The sequence below is a fragment of the Peromyscus maniculatus genome, chromosome 21 (assembly GCF_049852395.1).
Source record: "Peromyscus maniculatus bairdii isolate BWxNUB_F1_BW_parent chromosome 21, HU_Pman_BW_mat_3.1, whole genome shotgun sequence".
NCBI classification, from domain to species: domain Eukaryota; kingdom Metazoa; phylum Chordata; class Mammalia; order Rodentia; family Cricetidae; genus Peromyscus; species Peromyscus maniculatus.
The window spans coordinates 10401949-10416543 of record NC_134872.1 but is presented as its reverse complement, the minus strand read 5'-3'; the positions used below and the strand labels follow the sequence as shown (position 1 = coordinate 10416543).

The window sequence follows — 14595 nt, the reverse complement described above, 5'->3', positions numbered from 1 at the left end:
CCAGATGCTGCATCCACGTGGAGAGTTTATTATAATTGAGAGATGAAGAGAAAGATAGGAAAGAGAGAGACAGAGAGGAAGAGAGAGAGGAAGAGAGGGGGGGTGCACCTCGTGGGAGGAAAAGTGGAAGAGGAGTGGGGAAGGGGAGGAGTATTTCCTTAGAATGAAGCTTTTATGGCAGGACCCAGGGTGGCGCCAAGGGGTGGGATTTCAAGGGGGCAGATCAGAATATTAACAATGGGGGCATCTTCTCCTCCTGACTGAAGTCTGAGCAGGGGTGGCCCAGGAGCTCCAGGCTCTGCAGGCAGATCTGGAGGGATCAAGTGCAGTCCTTTGCTGCTGGCTCCAGATGTGCGCCATACACAGCCCAGATGTGTGCTACTCCCACTCAGTGAGGAGGCTGGGGAGCGAGACCATCAGGCTGGTCACTCCAGGTGTCCTGTCCTGGTTCAGGGACTACTCTGTCCCTGCAGGGCCCTTGTTTGGAAGGAAGCCATTGCTCTAGATCTCCAGGGGTGGGGCCTAGGTGTTCCCTGGCCCTGAACTGAGTGCTCTACTCATAGGCCACCTTCTTATTAGGACACCAGACAAGAGGCAGAGTCCCAATTCTGCCTGTCCTCATCTTACTTCACTGTGGTATTTGGGAAGACCCGATTACAAACAAACAAAAAACCCTGACAACCCCGACATTCAGGAACACCATTGGGGGTGGGGGGCAGTTACTTAGAACTCATTGCACCTCCAGGTATATCTTTGTAGCCAGATCCTGACTTCACATTTTGAATGGGTGAACAGTGGGATGTTACATTGCAGTAAGCAGACAGATTTGTAATGCCAGGCACTCTCTGTTTTCTCCTGCTTCCCTGGCTGGAGTCTGTACATGTCAGGGAGACACTCCATGTGCGGATAAGGCCATGCCACAAGAATGCAGGGAGGCGGTGAGCTGCAGAGATGGCTCCATTGTTAAGAACACTTGTTGCTCTTGCAGAGGACCCGGGTTCTGTTCCCAGCACCCACACGGTGGCTCTCAACTGCCTGTAACTGTGGTTCTAGGGGATGTGATCCCTCTTCTGATCTCCATGGGCACCAGACACGCAGGCAGTGCACAGATAGGCATGCAGGCAAAACACTCACACCCATAAATAGATAAAATGAATAAAACCCTTTAAAAAAATGCAGGGCAGCATTGAAGGCCTGGGTCAGCCGCTGGAGGGGATCACTGTCAGTGACCAGCTTAGCCTGCATGCACTGGTTCTCCTAGGCAGTGAAGGTGGGATTCCAAGCAAAGCAAAGACCTTGGAGGTTTCTGGAAAATCTGGCTTAGCAGGCACTGGCCAGGTCTCTCGGGCTCCCTGCCTTCACAAAGAGCTGAAAAGAACAATCTTACACGAGACGGTAGCAGAGGCCCTGGCAGAGGCACACTGGGAAGTCAGGATTGGACTCAGCATGTGCTACAAGTGCTCACGAGAGACATAATGCACAGAAGGTTGCTGAGCCAGGGGCGGTATACGGCCAGATCTTCTGACACTCATTGGTCTAGCAATCCTTGGGTCCAGCTGGCTTACTGCAAACCGCGGGTATGTCTTCCCCCACCTCCCTTCCCCCTCTGTCCTTTCTCTAGCAGCATGGACAGCATCCCCCTCAACACTGGCTGGACACTTTGGCCTTGTTTTACTGGTCTTTACTTGAACCCCTGCAGGTAGTGAGCTTGAGGCCAGCCTTCCTTTCTCACTAGGAGAGACCTTGAATTGGTGAGATTGTGAGCCTGGGGGAGGGGGGATGTTTGACTTAGATCCTAAGAGGGGAGAGGTGACCAAGTCAAGATGCTACCCTATCCCACCCTTGTCTCAGGATGTTGCTCATTGAGGAATGGCTTCCAAAGAAGGCCATATCCTGAACCTGCAGAGATGGTGCATGGCATGGGCAAGAGGCGGGATTAGACTGAAGATCTCAAGAGGTGGGTGATCTGGGGTCGCTGAGTGTCAAACATGAGGAGGTATTGCTATAATTAACGAGGCAATTCACTTGTACACACCTGGCCTCCACAGCTTTAAATAGGAAAGTGGTGCAGCAGTCACAGGACACTTGTCACCACTTTATGCCTCCTGCATGGCTCTGCATCCTCTCTGGTGGTGGACGACCAAGTGGGGAGCTTAGGGATCTCTTCCCCGGTCCCTTGCCTTCAGACCCGCTGCTGAACTGCTCCAAGGTTTACACCTAAGGGCATGAATGAGTTATGTATGGTCATGGGACCCCAAAGCTTCAGCACTCACTGTCCCCACCGAGTGTCAAGGTGCCAAGTGACACCAGAGCTCACTAACAACTGAGATGTTAGAACGTCATGCACTGACTGATCTTCAGAACCTTGCAGGGAGCATCAGGGCAGGTCTACAATCTCCAAGCTCCCGCACCAGTGAATCCTGCTGGAAGCCTCAGGTCGGGCCCTAAGGCACCAGACGATGCCGGGAGACAGGAGACAGTGAAGGGTGAGCTGGGACCCACCACAGGTGGGACCAAGGACACATTTTTCTTTGAGGGGTATTTTAAAGAAATCAGTCAAAACCCATTTGAGCAGGAACCACAAGGAGCAGCCTGGGAGAAATAACCACCCAACCACAACTGCAATGAAAATATTTATTTGTGGATAATCATAGAAGTCAACAGACCAGCACAAAACGGACACAACCACAGAGTGCTGACAGGTGCTCATGTCCACAAACGCACTGACAGGGGACAGTACACAGGGCTGGGGGACTTGGGCTGGAGACCACCTGAGCCCAGAGCAAGCCCCTCCTGCACAGCAGGGGCTGTGGGCCGGCCTTGTGCTTTGCTCTAAAGGCTAGGAGCTTCCAAAAAGTTGTGATCTCTGAGAAGGAAGAGTAGGTCGGGGCAGCCCCAGATCCAGCCCGTCTTCTGATTGGTCCAGGTTTGCAACACATGGGTGAAATTCGGATAAGAATTTCAGGAAATCTTGTTATATGTGTGTATATATATAGAGAAAGACAAGGTCTATATTGGGAATTAGGCAGCTATGAAGCTAAGAGCACTCAGGAAGTCACCCATGTCTCATCCTTCAAGAGCTATGTTCATGAAGAATCCACCACCATTTCCAAAATTAGTGACTCACTCTATCATCATCCAGAAAGTGATCTTAGGTGTTTTGTGGGAACCGATCAGGTCTGAGTTGGAAGGAAGCAGGCTTCTGCCTTCCTGCTCTGTGGGACACAGGACAGATGTACTAAGCCTGGGGGTCTTCAACTGTCACCCCAGAGCATGGCCTCCTCATGTCAGGCAGGAGTCAGGACCTCTGTGAGAATGTAGCTCAGACATTTCCACGGCACTGGCCCAGGTCACACTAAGGGTGAAGGCTCCTCCACTTGCCTTCATGGGGGACTGCCTTGCCCTGCAAGGCAGTGAGGTGCAGCCTTGGCTTTACACATCTCTGTAGGCTCTATAGGATGGGCAGTGAGGCATGGCCATGGTTACACCCTAAGGCCTTCTGGGAGCTTCCAAGCATGGAGGTCTGAGTGGCAGGCTCAGAAAGACCGGGAACTAATGCCCACAGTGACCTAGGAGGAAAGAGGAGCTGCTGGCATGGGGGAGCTCAGATCACCCTCACCACCTGAAGTGGGTGCTCACCGGGGCTCAGCCCCAGGCGGGGTGGATGAAATGATGAAGATGGAGACTCCTGCTCTGATGACATGCTCCTTCCTGCCTCAGTGAGGAAGTCTGAAAACTGTGTCCCTTCTACCAGAAATAAAAAAAGAAAACCCAGGGATAACTGCGTGTGTTTAAAGACACTGTCTTACTGCATGGCGATCACCCTCCTGCCTCAGCCTCTAGGGTCCCAGATTGCAAGCGTGCACCACCATGCCAGGTAAAAAATTTCCAATAACATGAAAAAAATTAACTACTGTTAAATTTAAAGTTACTCATTAAATCCTGGTTTTAAGCAAGTGAAACCATCAGGTTGCCATGAAGGGAGAATAGGGCATATATGACACTATTTTCAGTCACTTATTGCATGGAAAAAATGTCTGCAACAAGAACAAACAAAAGTCAACAACAAGGAGACACACACGTTTCAAAATGCAACCAAATTCAGGAACTTTCAAGTCTGCCTGTGCTGACCAAGCCATGGCTTCCTGGAGTCTGGATGCTAACACAAAGAGTTACACACTAAAAAACCAGCCAACCAAATCTCCCAGCTTGGTGACTGCTGTTTAGGCTGCTGGTACCAGCCTCTGCCTGGGCAGCTGACAAAACTCTGGTCCCACTGCGCCCCCTGCTGGTGGAGACTGAAAGTGTGCAACAGGAGGCAGAATTCTTCCCACCCTGGCTCCACAGGACTGGAACCTGAAAATGCCCTGCCAGCCACCACTTGAAGCTGTCACAGGAAGTGTAGGAAAGGAACAGACTGGCACATGTACCCACCTGTCACTTGGACAGACTTGACTTTCCAGGGTTTCTCACTACAAGTAGCTGCATGGCTGAATAGAAGAGAAGCCCCCAAATGTCAGCACGACAGTAAAAAAAAAAAAAGAAAAAAAAAAAAAAAAAAAGAGGGGGGCTGGGCTGCAGCACCCTCTGGAGGGCACACAGAATCTGGACGCCACCACCAAAGCCTGTGTCCTTGCCTGCACCTCCCTGGGCCCAGATAGATACCTTGCCCCCAAAGAAAGATGCATGGAGGGGACCAGGGCAAGCTGTGGTCAGCCCAGTGGTCACCGGGCACCTGAGAACTGCAGAACTATGGACCAGATGCCCTGAGTGAGAGATCGCTCAGAGGACAGGAGGGTCCCAAATACATTCACCTCTCTCTTCTATACTTTTCAGCTACAGACAATGTAAGGTTTGAAGCAATGGGAGCTGGACACTGGGGTCAGGAGCCACCCAGGGGCACAGCAGAGGACTCAGTGCTGCCCTGGCCAACCTGCCTCCTTCAGGAGGGCCCTGCCTTCCTCAACAAGGACAGGGCATGGCCTAACTTGTAACACCCAGTGCTGTTCTCCTGTCCCAGCTGCTGGTGACATCACACTGGGAAGCCAGGGAGACTGTGGAGCACACAGGCCCCTCCTTTCAATGCCCCACTTCAGCACAGTGCAGCCAGGCCTGGCCACCCCCACTGAAACATCAAGCAGCTTTTAAACACTGGGCTCTCCCAACTGAAGAAAAGGACAGCGTCTTTTTGACAACCATTAACATATTGCAAAAGCAAGCTAGAGGCACGTGATTATCAACAGGGCCAGGCAACGATTTCCAAAGCATCCTGGTCAGAATTCCCTCTTAGTCTTCGGGGAGGTTGAAGGTGATGGACTAAGACAGTACCAGAGGGAGCCCTCAGCAGGAAGCAGGCAACACCAGGTTAACACAGCTTCATTTCCAAACACATCATGTCACAACTGAACTACGCAAACTGAGAGTGAAAGGCAATTCTGCCTTGGACACAAGGGGAGCAGACCTTGTGCTTGCTGGCAGGCAGGGCTGCAGACATTCCTCTGGAAAGCATTGCTTCTGCCCAGGCCCCACGCCCAAAGCACTGTTTCTTCTGTCACGTGCCTGAGCCACAGCCTCTGTTCATGTCCCCTGGGCTCCAAAGCACACAGGAAGACGATCCAGACCACACCCAAGTTTAGGACTTTAGAGGAAGTTCTCATGAGGAAAGAGCCCTCACCCAGCTGTGTAAGCAAGAAAGGATCCCCACACCGATTAGCGCTGGGCTACAGCCAAGTGCTAAGGCTCTCCTGGTGTGGTGGAGAGCGAGGTCATGAAGACCCCGGCACACATAAACCACCACAGCCAGCACTGCTCTGCCAGGGGCTTCTTCACATCCCACCAGACACACACAGGCTTTCCTCAACCCTGTGACAGCTCTTACCCTTTTACTGTGTGCATGTGTGTGAAGCCAGAGGTCAACATCTGGGGTCTTCCTTTACTTCCAGATTCCACTTCCCTAGCTCTGAGGTTATAGGTGCACACTCCAGGACCACACTTAGGTGCTGGGGACTGAACTCAGGTCCTCGAGTATCCACGGCAAGTACTTAAACAAAAAGGCCATCTCTCCCGTCCAGCCTCAATACTCTGAGAGGAAAAAGGAAGTTTTGCTCATTCCTGACAAAATGGTGTTCCCTGCTCTCTGGGAGGCAGTGAGGGGCTTTTCCTGTGACTTAGGGGAATGTGGTTGTTCCTCCCTTCCAGGCCACTGGCCATGGCTTTCTCTTTTCTGGTCTGCATTAATTGGGGCTCAGAGGCCTGCCATTGGGACCAGGAAACACACACCAGAGAGCTAGCTAAACCTGGCTTAGGATATTAGTGAACAAGGGTATTTTTAAAATTACATTTATTTATTTATTTATTTTTGGTGAGTGTGCATATGTGTGTGTGTAAGAAACACAGAGAGAGAACAGTTTACAAGATTCAGTTTTCTGCTTCCACCATGTGGGTCCCTCAGGTTGTCAGGCTTGGAAACAGGCAGCTTTACCTGTTCAGCCATCCTGCAGCCTGAGACCAGAAAGGTGAGAAGTCAGGATGCAGGCTGGTGGGGAAGTGGAGTTGGACTGGTGCAAGTCCATGTGGACCGGTGTCTCCTCCATCCAGGGCATTTTAACTGGGGAAGGGGAACCCTGGACTATGTTAAGGTAGGGTGTGGCACTCTGAGGTTCACCTATCGGTGGCAGCCAGGCACCCCTTGAGAACCTATGCCCCTGGGGATCACAGTGTGGTCCCCATCTCTCCCAATCTCTTATTGCTCCTTAGGCTGTGGCTTCTCAGAAGAGGCAAATCTGGATGGGTGGATGCTGAGATAAAGGTCAATCAAAAATGGACAGCCCCACTCACAGCTAGGACTAAGGGACCCCAAATTCCAAGATGTACATCTGGGAAAGCAACACTTGAGCAATGGAAATGGAACTTGTCACAGTCTCCTGCAAAGGTCTCAGAGATGGCCCTGCACCCACAGTGCCCGTACACTCCCTCTAGGAGCAGGACTTCCAAGGAGGCAGAGAGCGAGCTGGCTTCACATGAGGGCCTCTTGCCCCTCAGCAGGTGGTGGGCACAGAATACAGAAATGGGGGGAGGAGCCCGCAGTTAAGTGTGCCACCCGGGGGCACGGGCCACGGCTGCCTCTCCTCTGTGCAAACACGGCTTCAGCAGTGTGCTGTCCTCAGCAGCACATGGCATGTGCAGTGCCAACTGAGGCCCAGGGCTGGGTGAGCTCCCACAAGAACCCAGTGTGGCATCCTTCCCTGACCTTCCCAAGCCACCTCAGGCTCAGAGCCGACCCCGAGGTTGGTCAGTTCCCCAGAAGTCGCTCCCAAGTGATAGGAGTTCCTGCTGACACCCGGGAGGCTCGCAGATCCCCTGGAATGTTCGGGGCCCTTAAAGGGTCCCTGTCACAGTGACTCCATGCTTGTGGGCCTACCCAAGCATGAGGACATAAAACCTTCCCACAGTCCACAGCTGGGTAAGTGTGACGTCCTCGGAGACACAGAGAGCAGCAGAGACACACACAGAAACTCTGGTGCAGGAGCAAGGGTAAGACCCAAACGGCAATGAAGACATTTGGCGTAATTCTTCCAGATGCCATGATTAAGACTTAACCCAATTTAAAAATAATGCCACCGCAGGCCTAGTCCTAATCCCCGCAGGAATCTGGGGGCAATGGCAGCCCGTGGCCAGCAGAAGGGTCCACGGGCAGCAGGCTTGCCTACTCCACCTGCCTCCCACACACCTATGAGTCAACAAGAGGCAGTCAGTAGGCCCAGAGCCTTGGGGGAGAAGGGGCCATGTTTCTGAGTCACATATTTCTGCGACGGCTTTGTTATTATTTTTTTAAAAAAACATGATGGCACATTTTCACCATTGAGACCGGATGAGACCCGACCCTCAGGAAGGAATAAAATGTCAAGTGTCAGTCATGGCTCTAAGGCAGACGTTACAGCTTTCACAGGGATGAAAACAGAGACCCCGGGACACGGTGTGTCGGGGCGGATGCACGGCCCTCACAGCACCGTGGCCTGCACCACAATCTCGGGGTCCTCGATGTCTTTTTTGCTCTGCACCATCCTCAGCTCCAGCTGAGCCGGGCTGGGCTTCTTTCCTTCTCCTGCTTGAGCTGAGGAACAGAGGCAAGGTTAGAGCTGGAGGGATGCAGCCTCAGGCATCCCCCCTCCTCCCCACACTGGAGCTGCTGCTCCACACCGCCCCCTGCTGGCCCACTTCCACCAGGCAACAGGGTGCAGGGGCTGAAGGGAGAGCTCTCCCCTCCCTCCTGCCCTCCTCCAGACAGGGACCACCTACAGGAAGGAAAGGCAGAGCGCCAGGACAGGTACCTTTGGCACACCGGATGGTCCTCTGCAGCACGTGCTGCATGGCGGACACGGTTTTCTCACAGGCCACCTGCGGAGAGGACAGAGACATGGCCTTGGCCCACCTGGATTGAGCATCCCTGTCCAGGACAAGCAGCAGCTGCCCCAGTCACTCACACTGGACACAGCTGGGCCCCCCGTGGGGCTGACATCACGACAGCCCCCCAAAGAGATGCATCTGCATTAGCCTGTATCTGGAGTGTCCCCTGAAGCCCATGCTAGAGGCTGGGCCCTCTGCCTGAGGTGCTATTGGAGGGGAGGACAGCTCCTGGAAGTGAGGCCTGGTGTCCTGAGGTCCTTAGGTCCTTGAAGGTGGCTTCTGAAAGGGGATAGTGTAATTTCTTTATCTCCTTCCTGGATCCCACCCTAATGCACAGTCACAGGGCTTAAGCAACAAGGCCCTCTCGCCGTGGATAGACACCTCTGAACCATGAGAGGAAAGAACCTTTCGTCTTTATAAACTGTCTCAGGTATTTTGTTATAGTAGTGGAGAGAGAGCCAAGCAGACCCTGACTATTAGATTATCTACTTCGGTGAGGATGGAAATGCCTCCTGGGGAGGGACAGCAGCTTGTCAATACTGTGCACACTGGCACACTGCAGGCGCTGAACAGAATCCCTGGGAGTAATTAGTTTTAAAGACTCTATAAGGGAAAGCACCGCCGGCCTCAACTCTCAAGGCCAGAGGCCTGGGGGACTCAGCAGGTACCCAGACACTCCTCAGTCCCTACATGGGTTGGCTGATCCAGGGCTTGGCTTGGGAGCTGCTCTGTGAGGCTCCTCTGAGGGCCAGCTGGCAAGTTTCTGCTGCCCTGCACAAAGGGAACCCCCCACTGCTGCCAATTACACAGGGCAAGTCTGGCCTGGCCTGCACCTGAGGGAGGCAGGGGCTGGAGAGCCAGTGGAGGGCAAAGGCAGTGAACCTTCTAGACTTAACTTCAGAGTTTTCAGGGGACTTGACACATGGGAGTCTGTCTCCCTCTCCAGCATATAAGCAAGGAGCCAGAGACAGGTCAGAGCGGGGTGGAGTGGACGGTGGGACAGCACCAGGGAACCCATGTCCAGGTCCCCACATCCAACTGTCTCTCCGAGGTGACAGCCTTTCTCCCCTTCCTCCAGTCTAAAGGAAGGCAGCCCTCACCCAGATGTGCACCACGGGCACACAGTGCGGGACATCGAGGCTGTAGGTAGCAGTCTGCAGGCAGGCTCAGTCTACACTGGGGGAGGGGTCCTTCCAACTTTGCATTCTTCTTCTTTTGTGTTTGCTCTGCCGGGATGGGACCCAGGCCCTGTATCTGCTAGGAAAGTATTCTACCACCGTGGTAGTTTGAATGTAACAGTCCCCCATAATCTCACATGAAGTGGCAATATTAGGAGGTGTGGCTTTGCTGGAGTAGGTATGGCCTTGTTAAAGGAAGTGTGTCCCTGTGGGGGTGCACTAGAATATCACCCAGCGTGTCAGTAGAATCAGCTTGGGAACGAAAGGGCTTATTCAGTTTCCACTTTCATATCACTGTTCGTCACTGAAGGAAGTCAGGACAAGAGCTCAAACAGGGCCGGATGCTGGAGGCAGGAGCTATTGCAGAGGTCATGGAGGGGTGCTGCTTACTGGCTTGTTCCTGGTGACTTGCTCAGCTTGCTCTCTTATAGACCTCAGCCCAGGGATGGCACCACCCACAGTGGGCTGGACTCTCTCCCATCAGTCACTAATTAAGAAAATGCCCACTGGGCGGTGGTGGCGCACGCCTTTAATCCCAGCACTCAGGAGGCAGAGCCAGGTGGATCTCTGTGAGTTTGAGGTCAGCCTGGTCTACAGAGCAAGATCCAGGACAGACACCAAAACTACACAGAGAAACCCTGTCTCAAAAACCAAGGGGGAAAAGAAAGAAAGAAAGAAAGAAAGAAAGAAAGAAAGAAAGAAAGAAAGAAAGAAAGAAAGAAAGAAAGAAAGAAAGAAAGAAAGAAAGAAAGAAAGAAAGAAAGAAAGAAAGAAAGAAAGAAAGAAAGAGAGAAAGTGCCCTACAACCGGAGGTTTCCTCCTTTCAGATACCTCTGGTTAAAATGTGTGTCAAGTTGACATTAGCACATATGGGACCGTGGGTTCCTGAGCCCATAGTCAGCTGTACCTCCCACAATCTCCTGAGCTGGTGCACAGGCCCAGGCTCCCATTAAACCTGGTTTCCGGTCCCCCACCTCCCATCTCCCTACTCTGTTTTGACCACATTAACCTATTTTCCCACCGGAAGCACAGAGGTAGCTGTGTAGAGGAACAACATGGACAACTGACCTTCAGGTTGTCTGGGTGCTTGTGTGTCCACGCCAGAAGCATGGCAGCGAAGAGGTCCCCAGTGCCCACGAAGACGGCATCCACCTTGCGCATCTCCATCCGGATGCGCTGGGTCACCGTGGAGCCATCAGGCTTCCCTGGGGGAACATAAGCCAGGTCACTGGGTCTGAACCATCTCAGCTAGACAAGGGTCACCCCTGCAGTGGGAACCTGTCAGCCCAACTTGTCCCCACTTCTCCTGGAGTGACAAGAATGTCAGCACGTTCTCTCCTTGGGAGTGGTCATCAGATGTGGGGTGGCCTCCTTCAGGAGCTCTAGGACTCAGTGTGGGCTGTCATACTGACCCCCACTGCCACCACTGTCCCAAAGTGGAGTGAAACCCTGGACCCGGAGAAGCTGAAACTAGCATGACCTTTACACACTCAGAGTGCAAGGAACTGTGTGGATGCACTGCATGTGTGTGTGTGTGTGTGTGTGTGTGTGTGTGTGTGTGTGTGTGTGTATGTGTGTGTGGCATAGGAGCATTCGGGTGCACATCCCCATACCCTTGTGCATCCAGAACCCTCCCTGGAGTCAGTGGATGTGAACTGTCAGCCTGTGACTCAGGTTTCAGTACCATTGTGACATTGTTCAAACACAATGAACTCATGTGCTGTGTGCATAACCAGTCACCGAGTCCAGCAGAAACCTACTCCCTGTAGACACCTGGGCCACAGAAGCCAGACTCAGCTGGCCTCTGGCATAAGGCTCCGGTGCAGGGTGGTTCACCAGCCATGAGAACCTGGTGTTTCCAGCACAGCATGGGTCCCTGAACATCCGGCAAGTGGGAGTGGGTGAACCTGCTTATGTCCCAGTGCCCATCTAGTCCCCCCACTCCACAGAGCTCTGTCCTGAAGCTGCCTCTATCTACTCTCCTGAGGGGCATGAGGTACTAGCCACTTGCTGACCAAGTCATAATCTCCCTCCTACTGAGCCCCAAATAGTCTCTGGGCCCTGAAAGCCATGGGCTACAGAAACAGATGGACCCAGGAGCATGCAGGGGCAGGTGGAGCAGGTGGAGCAGGCACTTACGCATCCTCTGGCTGCCCAGGGCGATCAGGTAGTCACTGCCCTGTGGGGAGGGCAGGTCAGAGCTGGTAATGACCACTGTGTCAGGACCCATGCAGTGCAGCATGTCCATCACCTGCCAGGAGCAAGGGAGAGTGTCAGCACATGTAGCCACAGTGGCTCTTCCTGACAGCCATGCTTCTCAAGGGGACAGACCCCGGTCGGCCACCATCCTCTGCAATCAGACCTCAAGCAGGCAGGCGTGACCAGCATACTTGATGGGCTTCCAGAGAACCTGGAACATTGCACATGCACAGCCAAGCCTGTGGTCTGCCACCTTCTGCCAGGGCCATTGAGATTCCAGAGTCTGGAAGTGTGGGGAAGCCTGGGAGCCGTGTACCAAGTCCTTAGGAACTGGGAACCTAGTCAGATCCACCAGTGAGAAGCAAGCTTCTCTCTCCAAGCTGGCTTGTCTTTTTTTTCGCCATTTGTTTATTTATTGAGGCAGGGTCATACTATATAACTCTGGCTGACCTGAAATTGGTATGTAGACCAGGCTGGTCTTGAACTCACAGAGATTCTCCTCCTCAAGCTGGCGAAATTTCCTCAAATCCGATGGAAACTCCTGTCTGTACAGCTGTGCCTACAGGGCACAATCATGGGTACCTATGCAAGTGGCTCAAGAGGTGAACTAGCCACCAGTGCCCGCTCACAGTAGGAGATGACATTCATGGAGTTATATACTACACACTCTGTGGTCCAAGGCCACACAGGGGGTAGATGGGATAGCAACCCTGGTGTATGGGACTGCCTGGGTGTGGCACAGAAGATGTCTATCATGGGGCTGGAGAGATAGATGGCCCAGTAGTTAAAGGCACTGGCTACTCTTTCAGATGGCCTGGGTGTGGCACAGAAGATGTCTATCATAGGGCTGGAGAGATAGATGGCCCAGTAGTTAAAGGCACTGGCTACTCTTTCAGATGACTCAGGGTCAGTTACCAGCACCTACATGGTGGCTCTCAACTGTCCTTAACTTCAGTTCTAAGGAATCTGATACCTTCTTCTGGCTCTAAGAACACCAGGCATAGACATGGTGTACAACACATACATACAGGAAAAACACTCACATATAAGATACAAACAAATAAATCTTACAAAAGAAAAGATGCATTATCAACCCCATGAACACACAGGTCACAGGGCCAGGGAGGAGCCGCCACCATAGGCTTCTGGGTGGTTCACTCATGCCAGCTGCCTGAATGGTGTGAATTGAAGGTCTTCAGAGCAATGTGGGGCCATGAGGGGGACCCATGAGGCTGGCACACATTGGGCTATGGGTCTCAATAGGTAAGATTGTGCCCGGAGCTTACACAGTGCCGGACCCACAATAGGCACACATTACAGTGGCGATTACCCTGGGCTGACCTGAGAAAAGATATACTGATGTCCTCACCCCCAATTCCTCAAAGCGGGACTCTACTTGGCAATAATCTAAGGCTATAGTTTAGTGGAGTGTACCACAATGTCTTAAAAGGACCTCCTGGGGGCCTCAGAGGGAGTGCACCCTGCCTCCAACTGATTTTGGGGCTTTCAGACTCCAGACCTGTGAGAGGATGCTTGGCATGGCAGCTTCAGGTCGCAGACACGGACACATGGTGGACTGAGTATAGAACTGACAGAGGTACTGCTCAGTGACAAAGGCTGGTGCTCCCCACATCTAAGGTCAGAACTCAGCATCTTTTAGATGCCCATGTACCTCCCTGTGAACAGGGAGGTGTGTGAAGGTCTCCTTCCCGGTGAACAGGGAAGTGTGTGAGGATTCCTTCCCTGTGAACATGCCCGTGTGTGAGGGTCTCCGCCCCCATAAACAGGGATGTGTTTGAAGGTCTCCTTCCCCATGAACATGCCTGTGTGTGAGGGTCTCCTCCCCCATGAACATGCCCATGTGTGAGGGTCTCCTTACCTCCAGTGCCTCTTCCTCGCTGTGGATTTTTCTGCCACTCAGCAACCTGGAACACAGATGGGAGTGTGAGCCCAGTCCCTACAGTAAAGAAAGTAGAGCCATCCCGGCCACTGACCTACATCCCCACCAGAGGCCATCACGGCTTCTACTCCACAGGAACCAGGGGAGGCAGAGACACACACGGAAGAGTGGGGAAGGTCAAGAGTGAAATGTGGTATAAGGAAACTCACACACGTGGTGAGGTTCCAAACTGTGGTGAATGCCTTTAGGTGACAACAGAGAGAAACAACCCCTACAACCCCCAGAGTCTCTCAGCACAGCAGTCAGGTAACCAATGTGCGTGGAACTCTGAGGGCCACAATGACCAACACAACCCATGCACCTGCTTCAGCCTTCTGACAGCACAGGATCCTCAAAGGGATGCCATCCCTTACTTGGGAAGGACCCAAGGCTGGGGTCCTCAGCTACTCCATCTAAAAATGCCTACCAGTGTCTGCATCCAAGGATTACAGGACCCTGCTCATGGGACAGAGAGGCCTGTGCCCTGCAAGTCTGGGTAACCAGGAGGTTTCTCTCTCTCTCTCTCTCTCTCTCTCTCTCTCTCCCCCCGTTTTTCAAGACAGGGTTTCTCTGTGTAGCTCTGCAGCTTTCCTGGAACTCTCTCTGTAGGCCAGGATGGCTTCAAATTCTCAAAGCTCTGCCTGCCTCTGCCTCCCGAGTGCTAGGATTAAAGGGGTGCCCCACCACCGCCCGGTCAAGGGCAGGTTTCTTAGGAGCTGACTCTTCAGCTAATCATGGCTGTGTGCTCTGAGCTGAGAGAGATCTGTGGCCTGCAGTTCCACCTGGGGCATTCCCAGCCACATGTCTTTCTCTCTTTGGAGCATCCTGCTAGCAGGGAGATACTGTGAGCCAACACGATCATGGACCAAACAC

The 14595-nt window shown here is 52.9% G+C and overlaps 1 protein-coding gene across 1 annotated transcript in view; it reads right to left on the bottom strand.

Moving 5' to 3' along the window:
* Nucleotides 1-2620: 2620 nt before the first annotated feature.
* The window catches only part of LOC102922194 (pyridoxal kinase), a 31599-nt gene continuing 19624 nt past the window's right edge, over nt 2621-14595 (bottom strand). Inside the window, exons 7-11 of the mRNA XM_076558502.1 lie at nt 13663-13708; nt 11724-11835; nt 10653-10789; nt 8331-8397; nt 2621-8113 (exon numbers count right to left, since the gene is read on the bottom strand). Coding sequence (XP_076414617.1) covers nt 8001-8113; nt 8331-8397; nt 10653-10789; nt 11724-11835; nt 13663-13708 — 475 coding nt within the window. The 3' untranslated portion in view covers nt 2621-8000. The remainder of the gene's footprint in view (nt 8114-8330; nt 8398-10652; nt 10790-11723; nt 11836-13662; nt 13709-14595) is intronic.